General features: G+C 47.0%; 1 protein-coding gene across 1 annotated transcript in view; it reads right to left on the bottom strand.

Moving 5' to 3' along the window:
* Positions 1-681: 681 nt before the first annotated feature.
* The window catches only part of LOC307083322 (uncharacterized protein), a 12,093-nt gene continuing 752 nt past the window's right edge, over positions 682-12,022 (bottom strand). The window contains exons 2-8 of the mRNA XM_079747166.1: positions 11,783-11,831; positions 9,207-9,287; positions 6,898-6,977; positions 6,562-6,628; positions 4,089-4,119; positions 3,707-3,781; positions 682-1,652 (exon numbers count right to left, since the gene is read on the bottom strand). Of these exons, the coding sequence (XP_079603292.1) occupies positions 733-1,652; positions 3,707-3,781; positions 4,089-4,119; positions 6,562-6,628; positions 6,898-6,977; positions 9,207-9,287; positions 11,783-11,824 (1,296 nt within the window). The 5' untranslated portion in view covers positions 11,825-11,831 and the 3' untranslated portion in view covers positions 682-732. The remainder of the gene's footprint in view (positions 1,653-3,706; positions 3,782-4,088; positions 4,120-6,561; positions 6,629-6,897; positions 6,978-9,206; positions 9,288-11,782; positions 11,832-12,022) is intronic.

The raw sequence follows: 12,022 nt of genomic DNA, 5'->3' as shown, positions 1-12,022 counted from the left end.
GATGCGTGTGTGATCTCTTGGCTCAAGCCTGTATGCGAGCACCGGTCATTGTAGTTCTACTTTTCTTCCAGCAGGGGGCGGGCATGGTTTACATTAAATACGCTTCAGCGGTCACCGTTCCTCAAAACAAGTGGTCTGTTCTCGGCCACGCGGATAGAGTAGTGGTTGTAGTAGTCCACCGCTTTCCACTTGGATGAACAAACCAAAACACAATTGTTGTCCAGCGAACTTTTTTCTTATCTTAGTATGATGTCTTCTGTGGTCACAGCAAGGCGTTGTACCTATTTCATACACAATATGTTCAATCTGCATCTGCAGATTGAACTAAATGAGAAATTATAATCATGTTGTGTAATGCTAACATGAACACAATGTTAATGTTTTGTTTGTTTTAAGGAAATGAATGTCATGAAATTGTCATCTATTGTCAAATACAATGTAAAAGGCAGCCATGGCAATGTTTGTTTGATATTTCTTAGACTAATCAGGTTACATAAAACAGCATATAACATGCTATGATCTGTGGCAAATTCTCTCTCTCTCTCTCTCTCTCTCTCTCTCTCTCTCTCTCTCTCTCTCTCTCTCTCTCCCTCCCTCCTTCCCTCTCCCTCCCTCCCTCACTCTCTCTCGTTGTAGTTCTCAGTTTTGTCCAACAGGAGGCAGAAGTGGTTTGCGGTACTTTCTCGTTTCCTTTCTTTATTTCTTCCTCTCCTTCTCTCCCCCCCCTCCTTGCTACATAACAGAGCAGCATTGACAGGCCTTGGGTTTGGAGGACCCCTCTGTCTCCTTGCTCCCCTCTTTGGGTGTGGCCGGGTCAGAGGGCACCTCGTCAGGCTCCGCCCCCTTGGCCTGGGGCCGCTTCACGCTCCCGTCCAGCCGGACCTCCTGGAACGCTCCGTCCCGCTCAGGGGCCCCGCCCGGCCCCGTGGGACCCCCGTTCGCGGGGGGCTCTAGAACCTCCTCTTTCGCCTCTTCATCGCCGTCTTCGTCTCCAGCGTCGATGACCACTCGCTCCACGGTGAGCACGCCCCCGCGGTCGTCGCGGCCCACGGCCACGCCCTCCGGCCCCTCCCGCTGGTCGGAGTCAGCGTAGCCCAGGAAGGTCAGGACCACCGGGGTCTCGTAGTCCGGCCCCGCCCCCGGCGTCCCGTCCGTGACGATTGGCTGACCGGCCGCCTCCCTCACCGTCATGGCGGACTCCACCAGGCCACGTGTGACGGCCACGCCCCCTCCCTCCTCCGCTCCCGCCTCCCCAACCCGGGCCCCGCCCCCTAATCCGCCCCTCAACTCGACGGCGCGCGGCGATGCGTCCACGGACCCCACGACCGCCCGGGACTCCCGGGAACGTTCTCCGTCGTTGGTGTCCGACGCCGTGCTCGTGCTCGTCGTCACAGCGACATCGTCGAGCAGAACCGTCATCCCCACGCCGTCGATGGCGCTCAGGATGCGGCCCAGCTCCTCCGCCGAGGGCTGGGCCCCGCCCCCGCCGATGGCGTGCACGCTCTTGCGGCCGTCGTCGAACACCGTGGTAGCCATGGCGCCCATGTCGCCCATGTCGGCACCCGCCGGCGCCGACATGGGCGCCACGGAGCGGACCACAGTGGCGCCCGTCCGGGGGTCCACCTCCACCTGCACCGCCACCATCCCCAGGACTGCAGCGGGACGCACACACACACAACACACACACAACACACACACAAACACAATGGTAAATTATAAACAGTCTGCATTTATACAGCGCTTTTCCAACCAGTGGCCACTCAAAGCGCTCTACAATATCGCCTGACATTCACCCGTTCATGCACTCATTCACACACCGACGGCGTTGTCGACCACGCAGGGCGACAGCCAGCTCGCCGGGAGCAGTCAGGATGAGGTGCCTCGCTCAGGGACACCTCGACACTCAGCTAGGAGGAGCCAGGGATCGAACCAGCAACCTTATAGTGACCAGTTAACCCGCCGTACCTCCTGAGCCTCATGCCCCCCCCACAAAAGACACACAAGACATTGAACTGAGATATCAGCAGACTAATCTGCCAGCAAATCATCCATTTGTTCTTGGATATGTGTCCGGCCCCCCTCCCGTCCAGACAGAGAGCAGACCTCCAGGGTTGGAAAGTTTTATGTTTTGGTCCACTGTCCAATTGGATCTGTAATGGCTATTTGTGGTGTGTGTGTGTGTGTGTGTGTGTGTGTGTGTGTGTGTGTGTGTGTGCGTGTTTGTGTGTGTGTGTGCGTGTGCGTGTACGTGTTTGTGTATGTGTATATGTGTGTGGTACGTGCATGTGTGTGTGTGTGTGTGGTACGGGCATGTGTGCATGTGTACTTGACTAAAGTTAATCTCAACATCCCAGGCAAGCACGAACAGCTCCACAGCCAGCTCATCAACGGCTATGAAGCCCAGCGTGATAACAGCTGGCCCAGCAGGGAGGCAGGCTATCAGGGGTGCGGGGCTGGGGGGATTCTACACATCCCAACACGAACAAACACAGCAGGCTAAATATAACAGGGCGGATGGCTTCCAGGGGCCGAACAATCCTTAAGTCCTTCCCAGGGGCCACAGCAACATGGACACGCACACGCACACGTCCACCCACACAAACACTCACACACCCACATTCACATAAGGCAAAATGGACACACACTCACACATAGAAACACATACACATACACAAACATACACAAACACACACAGAGAGACACAGACACACACACTCTCATCAGCGAGAAGAGTCATGAGGGGAAAGAGGGGCAGGGGGCCGACAGGATAAACAACATCACTATCCACTCGGCCCCTTGTCTTTAAGACGTACTGCTGATCCTCTATAGGGGTGACTCATTTAGGTCTCCCTGGGGTGCTGAGGAGCTCTCAGAGTCCGCTCAGACCCTTTCCGTCCCAATTTGTCTCGGAAATGGTCAAAACAAATCTTGTGATTCACGAGAGATGCTCCCCGATACCAAAGAGGAAGAGAGTGCTCATCATCGTTCCTAAGGACGTCTGACCCGCCTGGCGTGACCTGCATGACCTCTCCAGCTCTCAATTACCCACAACCCCCCTTTAATCAAACTCTGCTTCTGTTCGTCTGTTCTTCATACAACCTTGCCCACAGGAAGTGCAGCCATTTTAATTGGATATTTTTAACTAATGCAGCCTTACAGCAAAGATGTTATTTTAATCTCTGATGACGAGAGGGCGTAGCTCTTCTGAAGTCAGGGCACTCAGTGGCGTGTTGAAGCCACGCGTCTTTAAAGGTGCCGTCGGCACAATTTAAGAGCCATCACTTGAGTGTTTTATTCGATTTTGCCAACCACCAGCTACGAAGGAGTGAAATGCTTTGTTAGATTATCTGTTCTGGTGGACGGTGCGCCTGCCTCTTTGTGAGACCAGTTACATTTTGGACCTCTCCCTGCTCATATCTCTTTCCTTATTTGTCGGGGAATCCAAACTTCTCAACGGCAGAGAAAAGCAACGAGTTTAGGGAGCAGAGTTTCAAAATCTTGATCTATTCACCTTTCTTCTCTTCTCTCTCTTGAAATATCTCTCTTTAACTAATGAAAGTGTCATGGTGACCAGGGGTTAGTGAGAGGGCATCATGTTATATCCTTGGTTGCTATAGTGACTCAGTATCACTGCTTTTTTATCACATTTGTATCGCTGTGTCCAGCATCACTAGACTGTACTGTTGTCCCCAGCCCCTGTCCTCACCTGATCGGCCATCTTGGCCACCCTCGTGGAAGATCTGTTGTGACATGTCTTCGCTGATGTCACTTCCTCCAGTCCCTGAAGAAAACGACAGAGTAATTTGTAATGTAGGAGCTAGTCTCAAAAAACTGACAGTATACCTTTTGATATGAAATAATGAAGGTTCAGGCCATCACCAAACAAATCTATGAGCTTCACAGGCGATACATTACACATATTTTTTAGTTGGGATGTCCCAAATTTCACCTTCAGAAAATAAAAGCACCCCGAGTTTTGCATTGTGATCTCCAAAATATAATGAATACGGTGTTTTTCAGGCTGGATAATAATAACCATAATAATGATAATAATACCAAACAAACATTAAATCTGGAACATCTCCTACCTTGGATGTAGACTTCTTTTCCTGAACTCACCTGGAGAGCCGAGAGAAGAATAAATATGCAGTCATGTTTAGGAACACATAAGAAAGAATATGATCCAAAATGATAATGACACATATTTGGCAGTAGTCATCAGACATTGTGTATTCCGGTTCCTTCTTGATGATGTTGATATAAATCACCAAACTGCAACCTTAACACAACCCCAGTGCTACACACACACTCCCTCTCGCTCTCTCTCTCTCTCTCTCTCACACACACGCACACACGCACGCACGCACACACACACACACACACACACACACACACACACACACACACACACACACACACACACACACACACACACAGTCACTCTCATGCAAACACACACATTTAAGTGTGTGAGTATGCAAGTGGATGTGTGTGTGTCAGGGATGGAAATTAACACCCGCCACACGCCATTTGCGGGTGGATTTGTATGGTGGCGGGTGAATTGTGTCACTTCACCCGCCACTGTGTCGGGTAATACTTTCCAGTCAGGTCCGTTCAAATTTGCATATTTAATACATTCGTCATACGGCGCTGCACAGTTCCACAACCATTACTGTCAACATCCGGCCCCATTCTTCTTCTACGCCTCTTTTGCTGAACTGCGACTGTCAACATCCGGTATAATATACCGGTAACCATAGAGATAATATGCCGGTATCAACATTCGGGATATTTTTAATAAGAGATGGCGAACATCGGACAGTGAGCAACACCGTGACCGGCTGGTGTTTGACGGGACGAGCCAGACAATGTTCTGTGCTCTCTGTCGTAAACATGCTTCGGATGGCCACAGGTCCAATAGTTTTGTGAGTGGGACACAAAACCTAAAATTGGAAGCCGTGGAGGACCACGAGTCCTCAAAAAGTCACCTTCACGTTTTAAAAATTGCCAAGGGAAAATCAGTGCCCGAAACCACGACAGCGATGAGGACGCTCGTTAGCCTCAAAACAGCCCAGCTTGATAGAATGGCTCTACTATTTCGAAATGCACACGCAATTTCTAAAAAGGGAAGGCCATTTGAAGACTTCAAATGGCACTGCACGTAAGTTAATTTTTTATTTTCTATTAGGCCTAATGCAATAGTTTGTTGCGGTCGAAAAACTAGCATGTTGGGTAACCTTAGAGCTCTGCTCACTTGTTTGGCAAACAGCTGCTTTCTGTCAGCCTGGTCAAAACAGATGTCAAGTGTGTGTGCTAAGACGTAGGGCTGTCCCGGATACCATTTTACAGGCTTCGAATACTCGTTGGATATTCCGAGCGAGTATTCCAATACTCGTTCAAAAACAACATTAATAATTGAACAGTTAAAAAGTCGGAGTTCTTTACTTTGCTGTTGTTCCCTTCCAAATCAGCTGTCATCTGTGCCATCGTAGCCCTTTCAGGAGCTTATCAATTCATCCCGTAACGTGCATATAAATTCATCCAAAGATCCAATGTTTGGTCGTTTGTGTCCATATTAAATCCATCATTGACCGGGTATTCCTTTGACAAAAGCCAGTCTGTGAATGCGCAATAGCAGGGCTGCATAGCGAACGTACACAAACAGATACGCTAACGAGTTCCTGTATATATAGTTTAATGTATTCTGACGTTTTTCAATGTGTCTTGCACTAATTAAGTCATAGTTTCTTGTCCTTGTTTCTTCATGGTCTGTTTTCAAATGTTTAATTTCGAATGCATAGGCAGAGTATGAGTCTTCCTATACCGAGAGGATACATCTGTTGCATTATAGGGGCAGCTTTCATTATACATCTGGTTGAATTTAAGAAATTAAAAGGCCAGTGCACTGAAAAAACAAATGTTCCTATTGACTTATGATGGTGTAGCCATGTTGTTTTATTGTTAATATGTCAATTAGTTTTTTATTGGAAATACTTTGTATAGATGAATTATCCCCAAACTTGTCATCTAACACCTTGGAAATAAACATGACTTAACATGGCAGATACCTGTGTATTGTTTATCATATGCGGTAAGAGTGTAACATTTTCAACTCAGTTCCTTGGTAGCACCTACTTACAGTAAAAATCACTTCTGATGGATAAATGATGTGTATGAAAAACACTTTTCTTATCTATTTTTACTATTATATTGTTTAAAATGTCCGCATATATTTAAAAAAATATATAGCGTATAAAAAGTGGCTGGTAAAAATGATGAGTGGCTGGTAGATTTTTAAATCTACCTGCCACAGTGGCTGGTGGGCAAAAGAGTTAATTTCCATCTCTGGTGTGTGTGTGTGTGTTGTTTTTGCGTGTGTTTGTATTAAGCATGTACATATGATGTTTATGTGGTTGTTGTTACCACACAACATACCTGTAGAGTGTGAGAGGATGTTTGAGAATAAATGTGTGTGTGTGTGTGTGTGTGTGTGTGTGTGTGTGTGTGTGTGTGTGTGTGTGTGCGCGCGCGCGCGTGTGTGTCGTGTGAGTGTTTACTGACCACAGAAGCTGAGTCCTTCGGTCCTCCGATGCAGACTTCCTGTTCTCCTTTCTCAGCCGTTGATTGACTTTTACAAACACACACACACACACGAACACACACACACACACACACACACACACACACAGCAGGTTAAGACATTCATTTGATTGTAATCCATTATGAACAGAGGGTGCTGCTGTTACACACAGGCCAAAGCATCCTGCAGATCCTTCTGGGAGAGGGTGATGGAGGATGTAGGGAAACATATGTGTGTGTGTGTGTGTGTGTGTGTGTGTGTGTGTGTGTGTGTGTGTGTGTGTGTGTGTGTGTGTGTGTGTGTGTGTGATGGCTCACCTGTGCAGCTGGGGCAAGTCTGACTGTACCTCGAGGGCATCACCTGGATCACTGAACCACTGATCTCTTAAGGACTTTTTCTAGAGAGAGAGAGATAGAGAGAGGGGGAGAGAGAGAGAGAGAGAGAGAGAGAGAGAGAGAGATTTAAAATATGGAGCTAACTTTGAACTCACAAGGTAATGTGTTGTTGGTTATTGCCATGTCTCTGCCATAACGTTCACAATTTTTTGTAACACTGGATTCCAGGACGCTTGCTGCTTTCTTAGCACTCCTTGACAGAGTGAGGGGGGCTCGGGGCGCTGCCATTTTGGATCTAGTGTGAGGTTGTCATGTGACAGAGGAAAGGTGTCACCCGGCCGCTTTCTGTCCCTGCCGCCGGAACCACAACCGGCTGCTCACAAGGTCGCGACCCTATCGCGGCTCAGCGTTAGATTGACAAAGAATTTGCATAATCCTGTCATTTCTATCAGACGGAGAAGTTTGTCGTTGGTGGTAGTGTTGGAAGGAGGCATCTCTCTAGTGGCCCTGAAACATCACTCCGACTGCCGATCGTTGGCAGAAAAGGCAGTCAGACGGATTTGGTCATGGCCGATTCAACATGTGCAATCGTCGGAAAAGAACCCCGACGGGTTTGAAAAGATCAACGACGGCTTTAACGACGGCCGATCGCACAGCACACACCGAACAGACTCAGGGCACCAAACTCGCCAGACTGTCCGACGACCGATAATCTGGTCGGTGTGTCAGGGCCTTTATGTGTTGTTTTCCCGGGTTTCTTCCCTCTGGGTTTGGGGAGGTGTCCCTGTCCTTTTGAGGGTTCAGCAAAAATTAGGGGTGTCATTTAATGTGGTCCTGTAAAGCACTTTGAGACTAACTGTGATTAAGGGCCATACAAACAAATTGTTCATGACATTTACATTTCTTACATGAGGACTGGATCTATAAATGACTTGTTTTACCCTCTGCCCGTCACAGCGGCAGATGTGTCAAATGTGACAAAGAACAGAATCTGAAAGGTACATTGAGACGCTTCCACTTAGGACATGCAGCAGACACTTTTTTGCAAACTGTCTTACAATAAGTACATTTGTCAGAAGTGTGGCAGGCACTCACAATCACTAGGTTAACCCATACCCTGTATACAAAAAAGAAGCTAGGATACGATGCTACATGATGCAAAGAACTATTTTTAAGCATGTACATTAAGTACCAGGACGTCCAAACCCACAATAAGTGCATACATTAAATGCATATATTAAGTGCCAGGACGTCAAAACATGTATAAGTGCATGCATTAAGTGTATAAGTTAAGTGCCAGGATGTAAAAAAAAAAAAAAAAAGTATATATATATATATATATATATAATAAGTGCATTAGAGAGGTTTTTTTAGGAAGGTCAAGGAGGAGATATTAATGGAGGAGATATTAATGAAGGAGAGGTAGGCAGGAGGTAGAAAGTTAAATCTAACGTCATTTCTACTAAGCAAAGAATTATAATGGGTCATTATTCCTTACTAACCCTTACCGTAGCCCTAAACACTTGTGCCCAGTAAGATGAGTTAGGCTAACCAGTCGTATAAACAACAACAAAGAGAGCAATCTTCATATTCGTCATCACATCTCCCCAGCCAAGCCGTTGCTTTCTAAACCGCAGCCAAGCCATTACTTTCACCCCAGTTATCAACCACCTCATAATGTGATTGTCTTCTTCCTGCTGCTGCCTGAGTCACGTTTCCCGTCCACGTGAATGTGCTGAGTGGGCTGAGGGATAGGACCAGGCAGCCCTGACACTGGGACGCACTAGCCTATGTACACAGAGCAACCAGAACACCACTCGTCTTCCAGGCTCTGTTATAATAAGGGCCAATGATTGGATCGTTGGAGCAAATGATTCCGCCGAGAGAATGGGATTAAGGCATAGGCCAGCTATGCTCTCATCTGGTGAGGCGGACGGCTAGGAAAGGCTCTCTGAGGTATGGGGTGTCCGTACCAAAGTACAGCCCTAGGAAGGGACAAACTGACCAAGAGGTTTACACCAAAACCAGGGGATTGAGGAAAAACAATGTCATCTTCCTTAAACAAATCACTAATGTATTTGTTTTCATATAGGAACATTTGCCCTCTGTGTTTATGTTTTTAAGCCAGGAAGATGCTTAGACAATGTAGCTTCACCCTCATAGGTCTGATGTAATGAACCCCACCTTCCTGGCAAATTATACGGTACTACTCTCTCATTCACTCACAAACACACACACACACACACACACACACACACACACATATAAATAACTCAATGTTGATGGAGGACCTGTTTCTGGGCCAACTTCCACTTCTCTTCTTCCGTCTCTCTCTTCACTTTTTCCTCCTCTTCCTGCTGGCGACGCCTCTCCTTAGAGAGAGAGAGAGAGAGAGAGAGAGAGAGAGAGAGCCAGAGAGAGAGAGAGAGAGAGAGAGAGAGAGAGAGAGAGCCAGAGAGAGCCAGAGAGAGCCAGAGAGCCAGAGAGCCATACAGAGACAGAGAGAGATGTTGTCCCATTACATCGTCACTCAATACATCAGTTAAATTCATAGTATTCAGTAAAGTGGCAGTGGACTGGCTTGCCTCTTCACTGCAATTCCCACAAATCCACTGAGATACCTGTCTCCCCTGATGCAGGTGTACTACAGTACAGCCCAGAACACTTCGCTGCCCCGTACAGAGACAACGTGACAGCGTCCTGATCTTAACGCAGCACTACGTGTTAACAGACAGAGGTAGACGACACGCAGACACTGGCCGTGCACGCATGTGATATAGCAGTATCTATTCCTGACTTATGGTAAATCGAGCCTCCATAACACCCTGTGGTGTAACGGAACAGTGTTTTAACCGGTTCTGTCCCGACGACAAGCTCACACACAGAGCTGCACGCTCCAATAGACTCAACAACAACATTAATGATTTGTCTGAAAGCAGGCTCCTTTATGAAAGACCATTTCAAGCATTTGAATACATACGTACAATACAGGAAGTACACATTATAACATCAAACCATGTCATTTACAGACATACAGCTCATGACAGTCTAAATAGTAAAAGTAAGGTACCTTCCACCCATTCTCCCAGCACTTACCTTTTACATTGTCACGAGGAGCCAGTAGAAACCATTAGCTCCCTGTCATGTATTAGGATCAGTCTGAGGGCTAGCAGGCTAGCAGGTAGTGGATGTTTACCAGAGCTCTGCCTGGGGCTAACAGGGGCCAGGGCACTGTACAGTATGTGCTGGTTCAGAAGAGTGAGGCTGTGTGTGTGCATGTGTGTGTGTGTGTGTGTGTGTGTGTGTGTGTGTGTGTGTGTGTGTGTGTGTGTGTGTGTAGGGGGGTGGACCTTGAGGAATTAGATGACCTCAGAGTGGTGGGCTACACCCACTATTAACCAGAGTGGTGGTCCCACCCCTCTCCCTCCCACCCCTCTCCCTCCCACCTACTGGCACAGTGAGAGTAGCACATCATACATGAGGTCAGCAGAGAGAGAGAGAGAGAGAGAGAGAGGGAGGGAGTGTGTGTGTATGTAATTGCGAGATAAACAGAGCTGGGGAGAGAGAGATAGAGAGGGAGATAGAGAGATAGACAGCAATTGCGAGATAACATGAGCGAGAGAGAGAGTGTGTTTGTGTGAGTGCGCACACCAGGGGAGGATTGATAGTCATAGTTAAGGGGGAATGAGGGGAAGAGGGAACAATGGTAATACAAATAAAGCAGAGAGAGAGAGAGAGCGAGAGAGAGTGAACGAGAGAGAGAGAGAGAGAGAGAGATGGATGTTTGGCACACAATGGAAAACTCAGTGAGCAGGGTACTGTAAGCCCCTCACTGTATCTTCCTCTAAACAAGGTCACCTCCAGGGGGACTTGACCTGAAGGTCAGAGGTGATCGCGGGTTGGGCTCAGACCCATTAGCCAGCTTGATGCTCATTGGCCAGACCAGCCAACCCAGGGCTGCTCGCTGTGTGTTGGTTTCTGTGTAAGGTTAGGGTTTAAGTTCGGTCAAGCTGAAGTTGATTGAATATCTCAAGAGATTATTAGAGTGTAGAGTACAGAATACAGGAGATAATAGGGCAGTGTAGACTAAAGACGAGTGTCTGGGACTATAGCAGTTATAGAGTATAAGAGATAAGGCAGAGTTTATGGGTGTATAGCAAAGAATAGGAGACTATTGCTGAGTGTATTTGAGTATAGTAGAGTATAGCATAGTAAAGGAGAATTTATGACAATTTAGCAGAGTTTAGATTCAGGATTCAAGAATCTTATTTTCATTGTACTGCTGTGCAAGACAAACCTTGCAAGGCAGAGAATGCGTTGCTAGAATCCATCTTGCCATTCTATAAGGAACTATGTGATCTTTAATGCGTGAATGATGGACGGATGGCTAATCCAATCACCTGAATGAGAGTGAGAGTGCATGAGAATGTATGAGACTATGGCAGCTGGAATGTAGAAGAGAATAGCAGAGTATTTGAGTGTATGTAAGAATATGGCAGAGTACAGTAAGCTGTAGGCCAAAATGGTGTAGCGAGAAGATAACCAATCAATATTGTGTAGCCTCAGTACTATGGATTAGTTCTAATAAAACATCAAATGTGTTTCTACACAAAATGGTGCATTAAGAAAAACTAGCAGTTATTCTGCTGCTCTGCGTTATTTGCAGAGCAGCAGTCAATAACTTCAATCGATGCGTATCTGAAATAGACACAGATCCAGGTTCCATAGCATTTAGCTCTGTTCACCAGCACCCTACCCCGGTGCTCAAACAGGGTACTGCGGTCTTATTCCTGCCTCAAACTGTCCACGGGAGAGGCATAGCTCTCTCTTCATAACAGCCCTGGGTTGGGAGAGTGTTTGAACTCACTGCGATGGCCTGCAGTCTCTCCTGGTACGACATGTCCTCCATCTTGTTTCTGAAACACGCAATAAGAGACAAAATAAATGATTAGAGCTAATGTCAGCTTTACTGTAGTAGTGACACGTGGCTATCTTTCCCCAAGATCATTCAATATAAAATGCATATTCACTCTCTCCTAATGGCATCCAGTACAGTAGCACTGTAAGAGGGGACGTTTCCTACAATTTCTGTAAAGTGTTTTGCGTG

Source organism: Pollachius pollachius, assembly GCF_949987615.1.
Source record: "Pollachius pollachius genome assembly, chromosome: 11".
Classification (NCBI taxonomy): domain Eukaryota; kingdom Metazoa; phylum Chordata; class Actinopteri; order Gadiformes; family Gadidae; genus Pollachius; species Pollachius pollachius.
Note: the sequence above shows the minus strand (reverse complement) of the source record. Positions and strands in the feature narration are given on the sequence as shown.